Below are 20,737 nucleotides of genomic sequence, written 5' to 3'. Positions count from 1 at the left end.
ATTTTTGCTCTTGATTTTTTTATTATTAATCAAAGTCAAAATTAGTCTCTGATGAATTCATTAAATGGTTACATTTAAGTAAAACATTGAGAATTCATGAAAAAAGTCTCCTTTATGAAATGTTGTTAACATCGGGTTTAAACTTAAATAAGAATAAAAACAGGAAAAACTAAAGATATTGAAGAGCTTAAAATTATAGAAGGAGGCTGAATAAGCACGAATTTCATAAGTGCAAAGCGTTGCTAAAAATGGCATAAGTGTGAAATGGCATACGTACAAACTGGCATAAGTGTGCCAAATAAATTTGCAAACATTGGCATAAGTGAGAACTGTCATAAGTGCGAAGCAGTTGCAAATACTGGCACAAGTACGAGCTAGCATAAATGCGAACTAGCAAGTGTGCTAAAAGAATTTGCAAACATTGGCATAAGTGTGAACTGGCATAAGTGCGAAGCAGTTACAAAATTTGGCATAAATGCGAACTGGCATAAGTGCGCCAAAAAAATTTATTAACATTGGCATAAGTGCCAACTGGCATAAGTACAAATTGTCATAAGTGCAAAATGCCAACTTGCACTTATGTTAATATTTGCAATTTTATTTGCAAAATATTAACATAAATGCCAATTCGCACTTATGCCAGTTTTTGTAACTGCTTTGCATTTATGACAGTTCACACTTATGCCAATGTTTGCAAATTTATTCGGCGCACTTATACTAGTTCGCACTTATGCCAGATTGTTTGGAAATTTTTTTTGGTGCACTTATGCCAGTTCGCACTTATAAAATTCATGCTTATTCAGAAGTCCTGAGTGCAATGGGAAGCTGTACTTCTTCAATTGATGAATAATACTCTTAACCTAGCTGCAAACAATATAGATTTTAAAGGGAGTTAAGAAAAACTGTTTACACAAATTGAAATTATAAATTCTTAGGATTAATACAACTACTTGCAAAATTTAATCATGTGATGCAAAACTATTTAGCACTTGGAATGAAAGAAGATACTTTAGATCTATACTGCAGAAAAAATATTCAAAATATACTAATAGATTTAATGGCTCTAAAGGTTAATGATGACATAATATACAGAGCCTTGAAAGTTGTTTATTATTTAATCATTGCTGAATGTCCACCTGACATTTCTAGATAAGAACTTACTCTTACTATTCAAAACATTGACTTAACATCTGACAAAGTAGAAATTAAAGAGTACTTTTCAGGATTCCTTTTCTGTTTATGTTTTTACTGGCTTTAGATTTAAGAAAGTTTTGATTGAGTTGCTAACTACTTTTTAACTGCATATAAAAAAGAAAGATTAATGGAGTACAACAAAGAATTTTATATGTTAACATTTTAGCATTATATGTTACTTGTGGCAGTCATAATTTCAACTTGGCGATAAGTGATTCTACACTATACCAAACAAATTATAGATAAAATCTATAATTTTTTTGGTATTCTTCAGAGATAGTTTACTCTACTCTCAGCTTCAGTGAACCAATAGAAAACTTTAACTGATTATGTTAAATTTTGCAACTAAAGAAATTCTGCAGTGGCGAGCAAAAATAATTCAAAAATGTTTACTATAAAATGCTATAATTGCGTTGTTTTAAATTAAAAGATATGATCATAAAATTAAAGGAAATGATCATTAAATTAAAGGATATGATCATAAAATTGAACATAGAGCGATAACACAGAGCAATTAAAAGATTTTAGTTTTGTTGTCTCTTTGGCAAATGTTCTTTTTCAAATCACTATTGCAAGTAAAACTCTTAATTTTACACATTTGGTGAAAAGTTTTTATTTATTTTTAGAGAATTATAGAAAATTTAAATGTAGTTATAAAAGCAAAGGATTCAACAAAAGAACTACAAGTGGAGTTTTTAAATCAATAAAAAAAATGAGTGAAATCCTATTTTGACAAACTAGCCTAAGATAAGAATTATTCCTTTTTTCCTGAAATAAAAAATTAATCTGCCCTTTACATTTATTCAATCCATTCAAAGTAACTTTTCAACTTGATGAACTCTTCCTTAATCTCACAGATATTTATCTTGGTGACATGTTATCTAAACAGCCCTAATTACTTACTTCACACCTTGAAGTCTTATCGCTGATCTTAGCTTCCGATCAATTCCTCCATATTCTTCCTTCAGGTGATTCAGACTGTTATACGATCTCGATAAAATATTTATCCACTCCAGACTTGACAAAAACTCACCAAGTTTTAATTGCTTATAACAGGCAGCAAATATTGAATGTAATCTGTTCTCTGCTTGGGCCATGCATTGACTAGTAAATTTTAACTCAAACAAAACTCAGCTGTTTATTGCTAATAATCATAATGATATTCTTATCATAATGAATAATGATCATGATGATATTCCTATCATAATAAATAGCAATACTATAAGTCCTCTACATCACACTTCAAATTATTATTCACTACTGGCCTCCTGTGAAAAAACATAATATCTATTGCAAAGTTAGCATCTGCTAAGGTACTCTTTATAATAATCACCATTTTCTTACTCCTGATTTCATTCTCTACCTCTATAAATCCTTAATTTGTCCTTTAATGAAATACTGTTAACATACTTTGATTATCAGTTGTTCCACCAACCAGAACTCAATGTCATACCATTCAGTGAATTTGCATCTTTTAACTGCAACTGTTTCTTCACACTCTAAAACTTTTATTTGTTTTGTTTTTATTCCTTGAACATTAGTGTTTTGGAATTCTCTCATTTTCAAGCAGGGTTGATAGGTTTAAACCGTTTGAAAAAATATCAAGTAAAAGCTTGTTTTTATATACAGAACATTAAATAATGATGTATTGATTGATGAACTATAACAGTAATACTCATAGAAAACATAATTTATTCAAGTGAAGTGCCTAATGCTTTTTTTTTTTAACAGAAAAATTTGACTAAACATAGCTTATTTAAAAAAAAGAAGTTTAAGCCAAAAAAACTATGATTTTCTTTGTTATTTTTTAAAAAAGCAACAGTTTTTGCTTCTTTTTTTTTCTTCCAAAAAAAAGTTTTTTTCAACCCTGTTTCCATGCTACCCTGACTTAAACAACTTACAATTTTTAAGTCTTCTATCAACAGGATCGGCATTAATAAACGCAGCCAAAAAAAACCCAACCAATAAAACCAACAATAACAGCTGTAGATTTACTAATATTCAGAATAGATTTACTAATATTTGAATCATTATTTGGAAATACATTATCACAATTTTTATTTGAATATTTTTATAGAATGCGATTTTTTTTTATCTTTTATGTTATTCACCTCCCAAGGCTGAGAAGGCCACTACAGTTGAGGAGGCTACCTTATTGTGGTTACAACCCTCTCTCAACTCTTTAACTCTAAAACACGAACCTTTTTGAACAAGGCCAATGCGCAGAAAAACAAGTTTAAAATAAATCAATACATATAGATTAAAAGTGAAATTTTTTTTTTCTATTACAATTTTAAATTATGTTTAAAAATCTTTTTTAAAATAATTTGAAAACTTTTTTTTATAAATTATTAAATAACATTATATAAAATATATTTTAAACAAAGTTTAAGTAGAAAATTATACTAATTTTCAATATCATTAAACAAAAATAAAACAAAAAAATTTAACAGATATAAAATTAAAATAAAATCCAAAAAAACCCAAATTTACCCAACAAAACCCAAAATTACCAAAAAAAAACCCACTGGGCCAGGATTTTTTTAAAAACCTGGGTTTTTACCAACCCTGTCTATCAACAACTTTCTTGCATTAGTGTTAAGTCACATTAAAGAAACCATTCTATAAAAAATGACACACTTTCACAGAGTAAAGATCCCCTTAGAGAAAAGACCATCAGAATTAGTAATACACTTTTCAAAAGTAAACAATATCTTTTAAAACAAATTATAAAATAAAAAAATATTTACTTCATTTATTTGATTGTAAGACTGAACAGGTAGTTGACGCTTTCTTAATACTTCCAATGCCTCTAAAACATCTTCAAAATAAGTTTCTAATTCATCAGCCAATCTAATAGCCAAAGTATATAAATCTCCTAAAGTTCCATCCTAAAATTAAAAAAAATTAGTAATTAAAAGCTAAGATGGTTAATGCAAACATTTCAAACTCAAAATAAAATTAACTAATTAAATTGTATCCAACCAATTGTACCAAGCCAAATCTGTATAACTAATGAAAAATATTTTGAATTTAAACATTAAAACTAGCAAAACTTATATCACTTGACAAAATAATACTTGACACCCTTATTGTTTGGCTAGATTAAGGTTTTAGACCAGACTCAAATGTGAGTCCTTGTTGCATGGATAAACCAATCGTACAGACAAGACGTAACTTAAAAAATAAAACCTATTTGCTTTAATGACTACTGAATAATGAGCAATTACTTATTCATTCATTTGCAGTTATTTATTCATTGACTATGAATGAATAAGTTTGCAATAATTTATTCATAGTCACTGTATAAATAACTGCAAAATTTTTATTCATCCAAAAAGTTCAGAAGAATTTTTTATGAATTTAGTGTTAGAATTGTCATGTTCTAATGTTGGAGTATTATCTGCTTCATTCTTTTTTAGAAAGTCATTAATTTTTGAAAATTCGTGTAATATTTCTCTAGTTTGAATAACATGTAAATAAAAATTGCTACTAAAGTTGGAATGGCAATTACGTTAAATATAAGCACTATTTACAAATGAAATATATTCAGCTAAAATTAAAAACAAAGAAAATTTGATTTTGCATTAGGCTAACCTCATTTATTGAAATTTAGTAACAGAAAACAAACTTGTTGATTATTAACAACAATTTTTTTTTTTGTATACACAGTTATTAAATGAAAACTAAAAGAAAAGAAAAAAAAAACCATAAAAGAAATATTTATAATGAAAAACTTTAACTTATCATCTTGCAAGCACAAGAATATTATTACAACAATTTTTCATTGCAATAAAAAAAAACTTTACTTAAATTTATTTTATTTAATAAAAAATTAAATTAAAAAAAAAAGTTATTTAATAAAAAATAAAATAAAAGCAAATAAAAACAAAATTAAAATATATATATATATATATATAGTTAAAAATAATGCATCAAAAATTTGCAAAAAACCAAATGTTAAACTTTTTTTCATAAGGCAATTGAAAGCGCAATGATATATATTTTTTAATAATTGTTACTTGAAAACCTAAGATATTCTTTGCTTGTCACAACAAAAATCACTGGTAAAGTAATTAACAAGAGTTTTTTTTTTTTTGCAATAAGTTTTTATTTGTAACACACTAATTTTAAAAAAATAAAAAATTTAGTAGCAAAGCCAAAATCACAAATTTAAGAGTTTATAATAAAAAAAATTAACTAAATTTAATTCATTTATACTTATATTTTCATATAATTAAAAAAGTTGTCCATAAAACAAAAAATAAAATTTAACAATGTAAAATTCACATTACGCTAATGCATTGAGAATTTTTTATTTAAAAGGCCTGCAAATTCAAAACTTTAATTTAAATGCTTGTAAACAATTTCATTCAAAATTTATTTAAAATTATGTAAATAATATAATAATAAATATTAAAAACATTCTAAATTTTAATGTTTTTAATGAAATGTAATTGAATAATGTTTGTAAATCAAAATGTTGAGCTTTAGTTTTCTATTTTTCCTTGTTTATGTTTGTTAAACATCATCAGCCCAGGTCTCCTCTTCAGCTTAGGGCCCTAAGCCATGACTTAGGTGATTTATGCCTTAATCTAATCCCGGCTTTATCAGGCCTTGTTTTAAACCGTTACGCCTAGAGCGATTTACGTACGCCTTAAGCGATTTTTACGTACGCGTAGAGCGATTTTGGTTAAGCTACTTTTTATCATTTTTTAACTTTTTCAATTATCGGTAATATAAAAGAAGCAATTAATTTTTAAAAAAACCACATTAACTTTTGAATGACGATATGTAAAAATATTTGTTACAAAAGTTTGAAAGTAGTTACGTTAAAAATAATTGTTGTAACTTTTTATTGCGATGATATTTCTTATCTTTTTATAACGATTATATTCAACGTAATTTTACGCTAACCTTTTCTAAATATTTTACAAAATGAAAAAAGTTCGCCAATCCTTAAATAATAATTTTTTACAGATGATTTTAATAAAAAATACAGTATAAAAACTCTATACAAATCTATATTACAAAAAACATTGATAGTGACGATGATCTTTTAACAGATAGTCTTCGCGAACTAATCATGTAATAAAAAAAAATTATATATTCTAAAAAATAATAAAAATTATAAGTTTATATAGATAAATGAATTCATTAAGCTTGATTTTGACTTTTTTAACAGTATATTTTATTTAAGTACGCAAATAAAAACAAATATTGTTCAATAATTAAATTGAATGTTTCTTAACAAAGATTACCTCATATTTATTCTCCTTCTTTTTATTTTATTACTCTAAAATAAATTGCTTGCTAACAAAAAAAAAGAGTTTAGTAATAAAATTAAATAACTTTAGAGTTTGTTTAATAAGTTAAGAAACTTAATTTTTTATGAACAATTTTTAACAAATGCTTATTATAAACAGATATGATACGATTTATTAATTATACTTATATTGTTTTATTTGAGTATTTTTTTTAAGTTTGCACGATTGCATAGAAATATTTAAAAAGTATTTTGTTTTGAGAATTATTAACAAAAGAGTTTGCATAGTTAAGACTTTTTTATGTAATTTAATTTTTTTTTTTTTTTGTTTAATAAAATTCAAAAAAAAAAAAAAAAATTTAGTTGTTAAAAACGATTATTCTCTATAGCTGTGTTTTTTTGTGATTTGTTTAAATGTAAAACATTTATAAGATAACGTAAAACATTTATTCATTAAATTCCAGGCGAACGCGATCTTACAAAGTGCAAAAATATGCTCAAAAGAGGCATTAAACTTTTTATATTTTTTTATAACGCAAGTGAAAACGCTGAACAACATAAATATACCTAATATACGAAATATCTTAAAAACCTAACTTATTCTTTGCTAGTCAAAACAAAATCGCTGTTCAAGTAATTAACAAGGGTTTTCCTTTATCAATATGGTAATATTTTTTGCTTACTCCCGAAGTTTTAAAAAATAAAAAATAATTGTTTTTTTTATTAAATAACGCAATTACAATTTTTAGAAAATAATGAATATATATATATATATATATATATATATATATATATATATATATATATATATATATATATATATATATATATATTATATATATTTTATTTCATAATATTGAACTAAAATTGATATTAAAATAACAATTGAAAACACAACAAACTTTTCATAATACATTCACATTTACAACATTTATACATTGTTTTAGTTAATTGAGTTAATTGTTAAATTAAACCAGTTCGCGATTATTTATTTATTGCGGTAGTTAAAACACTTAATGTCTATAAAAAATAAATAAAGATAAGCCTATGATGTCAAATATCGCGTTAAGCTAATGCGTTAAGCACTTTTTTATTTAAAACAAGGCCTGCTTTATGATAATAATTGTTCTAATATCAAAGATAACAATGACATGACATTGCAAATAGTGATTGTGGAAATTTGACCAAGCCCAGGTTAGTGATCGGGACTGAGCAAAATACCCTAAAGTATATATTTTTTATTAAAAATTTATGTTATATTTTATATATAAATGCATGTATATTTATATATAAAAATCACCATGACTCACACGACGATCATGATGATGATCATCATCATTATCAAGCGTTAGCCCTCTTTTTAATATAAAGTGGTGTAACATACTACAACTACATTGAACATAGAGTTGTGTAATCAGCAACCATCCTAAAAGGTAATATTATTAGTAAGATTATTAGTAATAAATTAAAATCAGAATAAAAACATGTAGTATCCCACAGGTTTTATAAGTAATGAGTGCTGCTCATTAAGGACAATTTTAATACTGTTATTAAAACAAATAATTTAACTAAAAAATCAACATACACCATAAAAGGAGCTTATAGAAAACAGTATATCAGACTTTATTGAAAACCTTTGATACTTCAAAAGCTATTCACTCTTTCCTCTCTGCTTATATTTACTGATTTATTAATGGTTACAACCATTAACAAGTCAGCAATAGAGCAACAGCTCTTGTAATAAAGCGTGCATTTTTTATATGCAAAAAGACTACTTTGCATAAGACGACGCTATTTATGTTAAGCTAAAAAAAAATTTGTTTCTAATATTTATTAACTTATTATTAATTAATAAAAAGATACTTTTATTAATTAATAAAAAAATATTTTAATGAAGCAATTAATATTTATTATAACAGTATTTTAATGAACCAATTAATGTTATAACCGCACTCGGTTGATACGAAAGCTTGAATTATAAATACATAAAATATGCTTACTATTTACAAAAAAATAAATTCAAATAAAAGAAAAAAACAAGTTTAAATTTTTTTATAACTTTTATAAAATCAAATTTTTTTAAATCTGAAACAAAAGAATAACTCATTGATTGTTTTAATACAACGTATATGATCAAAATGTAAAAAAAAAAAAAATAACAAAAATAGTTAAGTAATCTAGCAAGCATCTAAATATATATTTGAACTATGTTAGTATTATAAGCATTTGTTGGAATGTTAAGTATTGGAAATACAGCAACAACCAGCAAGTAAAAGATTACTTTAAACTAACATAGCTTCATTTGTTAAAATGAAGCTATGTTAGTTTCATTTTAACAAATGAAGTTAAAATGAAGCTATGTTTGGTCTCAATAAAATGATAAAATCATTATATTGAGACCAAACAATTGTTGTTTGGTCTCAATATAATGATTTTATCATTTGACAGATGCAGGGTTTGTTATAAGTATGTACACTTTAAATAAGTAGTCTATATAAAAAAACATATACATATGTAAATATACATATATATATATAAATATAAAAATATATATATATATATATATATAAATATAAATATAAATATATATATATATATATATATATATATATATATATATATATATATATATATATATATATATATATATATATATATATATAATAAAAATATAAATCTTAACAGGTATTCCTTCAAAAATGGAACTCTACAAAATACAATTGCTTATGTGCAAATGATAAAATAATAACATATGACTTTATGAAATACAATAACATATATTATGTAAAATAATAACATATGATGTTTATGTAAACTAGCAAAATTTAATTACAAAATGTATTAATCATAGAAATAATTTTTTATTAGTTATAAATATGAAATCAACAAGTAGATGTAAGAAAATTTCAGGCCTTGTTTTAAAGGGGTACGCGTAGAGCGATTTATATATGCTTTAAGCGATTTTACGTAAGCAGTAAGTGATTTTGGTTAGCCAACATTTTATCATTTTTTAACTTTTAAATTATTCTATAAGCGGTAAATTAAAAGAAGTAATTAATTTAAAAAAAAATCATATTAATTTTTGAATGACGTTTATGTAAAAGTTATGTAAAAGTATTTGTTACAAAAGTTTGAATGACAATTATGTTAGATACTGAAGAAAACTCAAACAAAATAAAAACTTTATTTTGTTTTTATTTTACTGTAATGATTGATTTTTTTGCTTGAAAAATGCTAATTCAGTAGCCTCTCAATATCTCAAACTCTCAGGGGACCAGGAAAAAAAGTTCAAGATATTGAGAGTTCAAGATATTGAGAGTTTGACATATCGTCATATCGAGATATCAAGAGTCAACTGTACTTTAAGCTTGAAGCAAAGATCATAATAATATAATTTAATTCTGATAAAAAATATATGACTTAATTTAAAACTAATTTAATAAAAGTATACAATTTTATTCTGATAAAAAAAGTATATAATTTAATTTAGATTAAAAAAATATATAATTTAGTTTTGATTTAAAAAAAATATTTAAGTTTATTAAAATTAAAGTTAATGCTTGGGTTTAACTTTACTGTCAAATTTATTTTAAAATATTATTAAATATTGTTCAATATTTAAACTTTATTTGTTCTTAAAAAAAATATTAGCTTATTTTTATCGCAATTGATTTTTCAGTTTTCCTTTCTAAATGTTTTTTTTTTTACTCAAAATTAAATTTTAAATAAACAGCTGCATAAAAATTTGCATAAAACATAAATTTAACTTTTTTTCTTTCATAACACAAGTTAAATTGCAGCGTTTATTTTTTTTAATAAATAATTTACACAGCGACATAACTTTAATAAATGATGTTTGGAAAAATAATCTTTGCTTTCATAACAAAATCGTTAATAAAATATTAAACTTAATAATTAAAGTAAATAAATTCACATAATTTTTTATTTGTTACTCGCTAACTTGTTGCGTTTTAATTGGTTACACTTTTAAAAGTTTCAAAAAAACGTAATGTAACGTAAAATAAATTCTACATTTGTGTGTTGTATTTTAATTATGTCTCAAATTTAAGACATCAACTCGCACAGTTACGTCTAAATAAATTTTTTTTTAAAACTTTAAAAAGTGTAACCAAATGAGACGTGATATAACGTAAAAAAAAGGCGCAATTAAAATATGTCTTGAATGCAGAATTTTTTTACGTTACATTACATCTCAATTGGTTGTATTTATATTGTCTCTATTGGTCCTTAATACAAGGGGATGGGATTGAAAGGAGACTGAGTGGGAATTTTAGTCCAGATTTAATTAACGAAGCTGGGGGTTAATAAAAGGGGTGGTGGGAGATTTATAAATCCAAACTAATATTTTTTACATGACATGCATAAAATTTGTTAGAAAATACGCATTTGACCAAAAGCCATGCTAGAATTAAATAGTTTTAAAACTATTTAACTCAAGCGTGGCTTGTGGTCAAATGCGCATTTTCTAACAGCTGTTTTTTTATAATTTCAATAGGATTTATTATACTGATATAAGTTTTATACCTTGGTGAGAAAATTTTTTGGCAATTTTTAAAGCCTGTTTACACTGAAACTTTGATTTTTCTGTGACTAAAATAATGATTTTCTAATTTTAATTAACAAGTAAATACAAAGTAACAAGTAAAAATTAATGTGTGTGTGTGGGGAGGGGGGGAGTCTTAATAAGCTAAGGGTGGGTGGGAAAATTTTTCAAAAATTAATAAACGCCCCTACCCTTGTATCAAGGTCTCAAAAGTATACTTTTAAAATTAAAAAATTTCAATAATGTCGAAATTAGTTAAATCTACTATTGTGTTTATATCTTGTTATTTGTAATGCTTGATTATTATTATTTTTTTACTATTGTTATATCTATTTACTATTTAAGCGCTACTTCAAATATATATTTATATTTACATATGCCTATATATATTTACATATACTTACATATATTTTCATATACTATATATATGAAGATATTTATATATATAAAAAACCAAAAATTAAAAAATATAAAGGAACCACATGTTACAATGTTACGTCTCGTAAGGTTAATAACATTTGACACGTAACAATACGTAAAAATATTATGTCGCGTTATGTAAAAGTATGTACGTTACGTCTTGTTACGTAGACATGTTTATATAACAGGTTTGTAACATTATGTCTCGTAACGTAAAAATGTGACTTCTTATCACGTATGAATAACGAACATTTTGCACGTATTGTAACCTGGTTTTGTTATGTAACAAAACTTTAAAATGCTAAAAGGGTGCGTTAAGCATTTTTTATTTAAAACAAGGCCTGAAACATGTGCACAAGTTCTTCAAAAAAAACATTACATAAGAAAAACTGTTTACTTATAATCATTATACAGCAGAATATATTTAGAAAACAACTGTTTATCTTATAAATAAAAGATATGAAAGATGATTGATTGTAAAAAATAAAAAAAAAATTTAAAAGAATTGGCATGGAAATGTCAAAAAGACAACCAGCTTGCTGCTTATTTGTACAATATTGGCAAAGTATTGGTATGGCTACCAATTAGTTCCAAAGGTATGACTAGACAAGTAATCAAGAAATCTGGCTATTCTGTTTAAAAAAAATGTACAAAAAAGATTACATTGAAAATATATTGATATTGTTAAAACCAATATCCTGATGAAAATTACACTTTTTGGCTTGATTTCACTTCAGCTTATTGTGCCAAAATTGTCATTGCTTTGTTTAACACTGAAAATATCAGTTATGTTCTTAAGAAAGATAATCCTGCCAATCGTCCTGAAATAAGGCTAATCGAAGACTTTTGTGGTTATTTGAAAGGTTTAGTCTACAAGGGAAAGTGGGAACCCAAAAATGTTCAAAATTGGAAAAATAAAGCATTGTTCAAAAAAAAAAATCACTTCAGAGGTAGTATAGCAATTAGCGAGCTCAGCTAAAAGAAGATTGAATGCAGTTTATCTTAAAGGATTACCAGAAAAGAATTGATTAACAATATTAAATGTACATTAGCCCAGCAAAAAAATCTTAATTTAAATTTTTTTTTAAACATACTTATACTTTTTATTAATGTTTTATTGTAGATCCATTTTTTAGGGAACACCCATTATTAAGTCTAAATTACAATAATAATCTGAGTAGTTTCTTTTAAAAACCAGGTTAAAAAAGTTATATATATAATCAATTTTTAAAAGTATTTTATATTCAAATAATTTAAATTACTATTTTTATTTTTAATTTGTTAAAGGTGAAGAAAAAAAACTATTTTACTTTACTAGAAATAAAACTCCTTGTAAATATTAAGAAAATGTGGTTTGCCCAAGCGAATATTAAAGTTATTTTAACAACACAAGTGGCAATGTATATCAATCATAAGAAGAATGTAAGAAAAAAATAAATTTTGCATAAAATTGCTTCTAAAAAATAAGGTAATGGATGCTATTTATTCTTGCAATATTATAAATTTTTATCTTATAACTTGCTGACTTTCTAAAAACAAAAAACAGTTGTTATTTGTAAATCTGTAAATGCATATTAAAAAAATAAAATCTTTTTCATCAATATAAAGACTAAACATGATTATGATCAACTAGACATGATAAAGACTTGACATTATTGTGTCAAATGTTAAAATAAACAAATTAAAAATAACTTTAAAATAACCGGAAGCAAAATATACATTTGATAACATTATATCATTATATAACATCTTTATATTTTTACATTGCTTTGAGCTAATTAATCAATAAAACTAGTTTGCAGTAATTTAGTAATTTGCGTTAGTTCAAAAAAGTTAAAATCAACAAATATGAAATGCTCCTCACTCACGTTACCCATATTTTCAGAGAAGAACTCTAGGTGTGAATATAATATAAATGCATATAATATAACATATGAATGCGCATATCAATACAGTTTCTTGAATTTTTTAATAATTTTCGGAATTAAAAAAAATGAGGTTGTCAATAATTAGTAATTTAATTTTTAGGTCGAAATTAGGGTCGGCATTTGGCATTGCCGAATGCCAACCCTAATTCCGAGGGTTGGAAAAGCTAATAAAAAGCACTTTATGACATCAAAAAGTTCAAACCAACTAATATGAAAAGCAAATAAAAAGAACTTTATGATATCAAAAATTTGATAACACTTTTGCACTAAGCATTTTTTTCATCATGAGGCCTAGAACAAGAAAATCAAAATCCATATTGACTGTCAGAGAGTAAATTGTTGTACTAAAGATGATGAAAAGATTTAAAGACTTTGCTAATAATAGTAAGAAAAATGGGTAATAGCACAATATAGTGTTATATTCTGTGTAATTATATTTTAACTAAGTTAAAAGTGCTTTTAACTAAGTCAAAAGATAATTACATAGCATATATCATTATTACAACATTGAAAAGTATATAGGAAATACGATATTAATGAAATCAAAAAAAATCAACACAATTTTTTACTATAAACTTTTTCTGATTAGAAGTGCTTTGATGATCACAATTTTTTTGAGTGCATACTTTTATCTTTTAAGACTTTTAAGGCCATAAAATTTCCTATCATAGCAGTATCCCATCACCCTTGATATCTACTTTCCATTTTTGCAATGCCCTGATGAAATCTCTCACCATGCTCCTCACTCACGTTACCCATATTTTCAGAGAAGAACTCTAGGTGTAAATATAATATAAATGCGTAATAATATAACATATGAATGCGCCTATCAATCCAGTTTCTTGAATTTTTCAATAAGCTTTGCAACCAGTTGTTCTTAGTTAGGGTTTATGGTTGTGATTTTATAGAAATCCACAAGCTACATCATAAATTGTATACTTAGCTTCTTTTCAAACTTTGTCATTTTGAGTTTCTCTGACTTTATTTAGGGGGGGTCTTTTGATCTTTGCCTTAAATAGCTTTGGAAACATGAAATAAGTTTCTTGTTAGGGTTATCCTCCAAAATCTAAGGCTTTTACAAACTGTTTTACTTATCCTAGTTTAATATGAAGTGATCGATATGAAGTGTTCTAAGGCTAGTTTAATATGAAGTGATCAATATGAAATGATTGATAAGAAGTGATTTATTATTTTACTTACCCTAGTTAAATCTCATCAGTCATGGACAGGAAAAGCGTGTGATCGAACTCATTTCTGACCACGCATTTATTATTTTTTTGTAACAACCTAACCACAGCTAAAATTTTGAAAACATTTGAAAAATGCACTAAATAAAGTATAAGGTAATAAAGTGAGAAATTACTTTTAAAGATTGTAGACTATAAAAAACATTTATTCAAATTATCGAACGATATTGTATTGTTAAAAAGTATATTTTTTACAATGAATATAAATGTTATTAAAAAACTTTGAACAATTAATTTTATATGAATCCATAAATCTAATAGCCGAAAACATAACAAAGTTATTTATTTATTCTTTTTTTTTTTTGTTATGTAAACTTTCTAATAAAATTTGCTTACACTAAGATAAACGCTTTCAAATAAAGTTTTAAAACGCCATTAGATAAATTATTGTAAAATATTAAAAAAACTTTTATTTCAAAAGTATTCTTTTAATGATGAATGTAATTTTTTTAAAACAATTTATATTCTCAATTTAATAAACAAAAACGACAACAAATGTATTTCAATGAACTTTTTTTAAAAATACTTTTGAAAATAATTTAAATAAAGTTAGTTTTTTATTAAACAATAAATAGATGGTTTTTTTTATCTAAAACAATAAATAGAAGTATTTTTTTATTTAAAAGAGTTCGCCTAATATTATAAAAACATTAGAAAAGATCCAAGTTTATAGTTTATAGTTCATCGTGTTGGTTTTAAAAGGTTATTATTGTATTAGAAAAATTTAAAAAAAATCTTTTTATTTTTTTTAATGTTTAATTAAAATTATTTGTATTGTTTTTTTTATTTTGTTTATATATTTTTTTTGATTGATGTATAAAAATACATAAATAAATAAAAAATAATCATGTAATTATTTTTATTTAAAAATTAAAAAAAAAAGAAAAAAAGATTTAACTGCTATTCTCCTAATATAAACAAAATTAGTTGGAAAGGTGTTAAACCAACGCAACGAGTTATTTAACTTTAACGTAATTGCAAAACATAAATAAAAAAAATTTCTATCAAAGTTTTAGTCTTTCAGATTTATATTAGTTGATTTTATTTAGAGCTATAGTTTTTAATTTTTTTTTTAAATTTCTCTTTTATTAAGATTTCTTTCTTTTTTATATAGTTTAGCCTGCTTAATTTTTTTTTCCTTTGTCAGTTTTTTTTAGCACTTTTTTAATTATCTAAAAAGCTGTGGTCAAGCTTTAAAAAAAAACAATTACATGCGTAGTCAAGATTGGAGTGACTGCACGCCTTTCCTGTCCACGACTGAATATGATGTGGAGGTAATAAGACTTTGTTGGAACCTACTAGAGGCTGCTTGAAAATATTAAACAATCCCGACTGTAGTTCCACTAATGGGAAGCAATGATCTTTTTTGTAATGATCATTATCAATCCTGCTGTTTCATAAGAAAAGGAAAAACAGAACTTACTCAGTCGAAACAGTACTTACAACAGAACTTACTCAGTTGGCACAAACAGAACTTACAACAGAACTTACTCATTCACACAAATGCATATTTAATGCATATTAGTTACAAATTTAGAGTAGCTTTGAAGGTTTTTTAAACAAATTAATTTTGTTTTTAAAGCAAATGTGTATTTGATAATAGCAGGCCTGGTTACGAGATTTTGCTGCGTAACGAAAACGCGTAACACATTTCAAAGTAACTCAACAAATATATTTTGTATTGTTAAAAGTTATATTGCATCACTAGCGTATTTTCAAGTACCGCATTGTAATTAAATTTATTTTATTAACACGTTAAAAATCATACAGACAGTTTTTTTTTTCTCACTATAACTAAAGTTACAAATAAAATCTTAGTTCTTATTTGAAAAATCATTTTTGTCATTTTTTTTAAAAAATGAACTAAATTTTATTTTGAAAAAATTTTTTTTTTCATAAAATGTAACATAATATTTGTTTAATTTCTTATAATTTTACAGTTGGTTTTTGGCTATTTTATTAACTGTTAACAAATTTTTTCTTATTTATTTTGTGAACTCTTTTTAATAGTGTTTTTAAACAATAAAAATTTTTATCAGTTACCGATAACATATTCGTGATCATAGTTTATTTTCATAAATTAAACGAACGTCATTAATATTTTACGTTATTGAATTGACAACAAATTTAAAATAAAATACCTTATTATTAAAATATTTACATCAAAATAAATTGTGCATTTTTTAAACTATTATGACAAAAAATAATTTATATATTTAAAAGGAATTTATATATTTAATTCCTTAAGATATAACTTAAAACACTTTATTTTCTTTAACTAATTTTTAACAACAACAAAAAAATTATTAAACAAACTGTTTCTTTAACAAAAAATCTATTAGTTTACAATTGCAGTTAAATGCTTATTTCTTCTGAATAAACGTCACATAAACGATAATATAAATATTCTAAACGATAAAAGTTTTTGCGTAACGCAAAACTGCTGAACGCGTAAGCAAATCGCCTTTTCGCAAGCAAAATGGGAGCTGCGCAACGCTTCTTAACAAGGCCTGTAACAGGTATGCAATACATTTTTTATGTGTTTCATGAAAAATTTTATGTCACAGAACTGAAAAACCTTGCATTTAAAGTATCTATCAATGACATTCTTCGGTCTACAATAAATGCAATAAAAAAATTGTTACGATATGAATAACTTTTAATCGTTGACCTTTTCTAAAGTTTTTATTTTATGCAAAGGTGAATAAAATAAGGCAAATAAAAATTTATTATAATGATTATTTAAAATAAACGTATTTTTTTAATGTAAATTCAATGTTATATTTGAATATTTTTAGTAGGTATGTATTTTTTATGATAAATTAAAACATTTGAAACTATTTTTTTATGTCTTTCAAAAAATCTTTTAAAAGATTATTTTTTAAAGTTACTTTAAATTATAAACAAGTTAAATAAAAATCTTTATGTTGCAATGGAATGGTTTAATTGCTTTATTTATTTGTTTCTATTTTTACAAAGAAGGGATTTAAAAGTTTTTCTTTTAATCTTGACTTACTAATGAAATTATTAAAATTGCTATTTTAAAAAGACTACGTTATTTTTAAAGAAAGATTTTTTTTGCTACTAGCGGTAGTGGTAAAGTGCTCGCTTCATAAGCGAGAGGTTCTGAGTTGGATCCCCACCATGTCCCTGGTAGTACCGTACTCAACTTGTTTCTCCGCGCAGCGGCCTTGTTTGTCAAGGTGTATGTTTCGGAGTTATGAGTTGAGAGAGGGTTATAACCACTATTAAGTAGCCTCCTCATATGTAGTGGCCTTCTTTGCCTTGAGGAGGTGAATAACAAAAAAAAAACTTTTTGAAAAATATGTTAATAGAATTTAAAAATATATTTTTTTTTCTTTTCAATAATTTAATTTCACTTTTCAATAATTTAAATAAAATTTGTTCATTTATTAAACAATCATTAGAAGTAATTTGTAAAAGCGTTTTGCGTATCTTTAATAAAACCTTTTAAAAGATAAGTTTTAAAGTAATTTATTTCAAACTCAATTAAAATTGTAACGAGAAGTAACTTTTACTTTAAGTTTTATTTTAAAGCTTATATATTTTCTTTTTCGTAAGGAATTGTTTTCTATTTTCTATAATTTTTATTTTCATTTTTTTTCCCTAGTTTAAGTTTCGCTTAGCGTTTCTTTTTTCAGCGCATTTCTGAAATGTTTAAATCATCAAAACATTTAAACAGTTGTGGTCAAGCTGTCAACAAAAAAAAATCATTTACGTGGCCATCAATAGCGTTTTATCACACGACATTCCTGTCCAAGCCTGTATTATCTGTTTTGTAACCACTTTTCTTTCCTCATGCAAGCTTAAACTGCAAGAGAAGCACACAGAGTTGACAATGTATGGGTGCTCAATAGCCGGCCACCATTCGTTCACTATTTTAGGAAAATAATTTGTGGCAGAAAAAAAAAATTTATTTAAAGAAGAAATTTACTTAGATTAATTATTTAGAGACTTTAGTAGGATAAATAAAAAAAAATTAATTAAAAATAATATAAATAGTGTAAATAAAATTGTATGGATAAAGTATAATAAAAACTCAAAAAACATTTTTGATTTGAACATCTTTTTTTTGTTTGTTTGTTTAAATGATTTTAAAAATATTTTAACAAACTAAAAAGTTTATAACAGACCAACAGACTTAAAATGTACAGACAAAATAAATTTTCGGTAACTTATTTTTTTGTTTTGAACTTTTAAATGTGGTATATACATAATAAACAAAAATATTGAAAATAATAATTTTTTAGAGAAATAGCTTCTTTAAAAATGTTTTTTAATTTTTAAAAAAAGCCTTAGAGCCTTTCTAACATTAATTTAAAAATTAAAAAAAAACTATTTTTAAAAAAACTATATTATAAATAATAAAAAAATATCAATAATAAACAAACACATCATCTTATAATGAAAGAACAACTCATTACTGTGACTATAGAACCTGATGGATGGTATCTTGTTATTTTTAGCTCACTCATCAACCCAGATAAGCCAGCTAAAAAAAGAGTAAAACAATTAACACAGGCAGAACAGTTGGAAAAACGGACTGGGTAATACGCACCATTCAAGTAAGTTGTTCTTGCATCACCTAATAGAGAAAGAATTGACAGACTATTTTTAATAAAAATTTCTTCCTGATTTTAATAAAATGGAGCATAACTCTATTTCAGGTAGTAGACCCCAATTGTAGTCCCCTGTCACATTTTTATTATACTGTAGTTGATAAAAATATTTTTTTAACTTTAATGTATCTAGATAAAAGTAAAAGAACTCCTTAAATTCTTTTTACAGTTAGAAAGCAATATATTCACAATGGTATGCTACATTAACACTCTGATAGTATTTTTCCTTGGTGTTGAAAAAGTCTTTTATCTTCCATTTTAAAAACTATAAATATATTACAGTACAGTTCAATTTTATCTTGAAGATTTTTTTTAAAGTAAATTCACTGATTTGCATTGGTAAACAATTATTACCAAATTGTAACAAATATAATTTTATAAATTTAAATATAAAAAATCATACCGGGTTGAAGTATGGAGGTTCAATCAATTGAATATTGTGCAAAGTTAAACATTCCTTAAGTTTTGATTTAAGAAGAACTTTCTCTAATTTAACTCTTTCTATTTCAATAGGATTTTGCTCAAGCTCAAAGTATAAGTTTTGATTCATTTTTGCAACTGCTGATAAAATATCATTGCGATCTCTTTCACTCTTAACGTTTATTACATCTAAGTCTGCATTTTTAATCAACTTACAGGTATCAATATCTTCATACCCATTGTCATAAAAACTTTGAGCATAATGCAATAAACCAAGACTGCGTAACCAATCTTCAACTGGCTGAAAAGGTGTTTTTTCAACCATCTTGTATATACTATGTAACTCCAGCAGCTAGATGACAATACTTAGTCATCCTCAAAAAACATATGTATTGTGTTTTTTATGTGTTAACATATATGGTTTTAACTAAATATAGACATAAAAATATTAGAAAATGTTCTGATTGACAAAACTGTAATACCATTGACATGTCCAGGCTTATTTTGAAACCGGTATACTGGTTTGGGTGCCCCAAATTAAATCCCAAACTCCAGTTCTTAATTATGGATATAATATTAGCATAAGTTATTTGCAATATAAAAAGAATTTTATATTATATTAAATTTTATAAAAGATAGGATAAAAGTATATATAACATGCTCCCTTGGTCAGAATGTCTGCAGGATTTATGTACAGCTACACCAGCACAAATATCTGATGACATAGGTAAAAAAAATTTCTTAAAATGGTGTCCTCAAAAAACTTTTAGATACGACACTGCATACTAATTTTTATACTATATCACTATTTACAAGACTACAGACAATCATTATTTACAAGACTATAGGCAATCACCACTAGGGCGCAACAAATCTTTTTTTTTAATAAATGTTGATGTTTGTATATCTATTTATTGACTAACGTCAAATTTAAGAGATATATGTCAAAAAGGGAGTTTTATTTTTAAATAATTTTTATTATAGTTTTATATAATAATTTATTAGATATCAAAGATACTTATTGAATTTAATCAGTTTTTATTTTTTCAAAATAATAT

General features: G+C 24.7%; 1 protein-coding gene across 1 annotated transcript in view; it reads right to left on the bottom strand.

The window, feature by feature from the left end:
• The window catches only part of LOC101240673 (uncharacterized protein PF3D7_1120600), a 51,065-nt gene extending 30,946 nt beyond the window's left edge, over positions 1-20,119 (bottom strand). The window contains exons 1-2 of the mRNA XM_065793982.1: positions 19,663-20,119; positions 3,945-4,085 (exon numbers count right to left, since the gene is read on the bottom strand). Of these exons, the coding sequence (XP_065650054.1) occupies positions 3,945-4,085; positions 19,663-20,004 (483 nt within the window). The 5' untranslated portion in view covers positions 20,005-20,119. The remainder of the gene's footprint in view (positions 1-3,944; positions 4,086-19,662) is intronic.
• Positions 20,120-20,737: the final 618 nt, after the last annotated feature.

The sequence above is a fragment of the Hydra vulgaris genome, chromosome 03, assembly GCF_038396675.1.
Source record: "Hydra vulgaris chromosome 03, alternate assembly HydraT2T_AEP".
In the NCBI taxonomy this organism is placed as follows: domain Eukaryota; kingdom Metazoa; phylum Cnidaria; class Hydrozoa; order Anthoathecata; family Hydridae; genus Hydra; species Hydra vulgaris.
The sequence above is the reverse complement of the archived record's forward strand: the minus strand, read 5'-3'. Positions and strand labels throughout refer to the sequence as shown.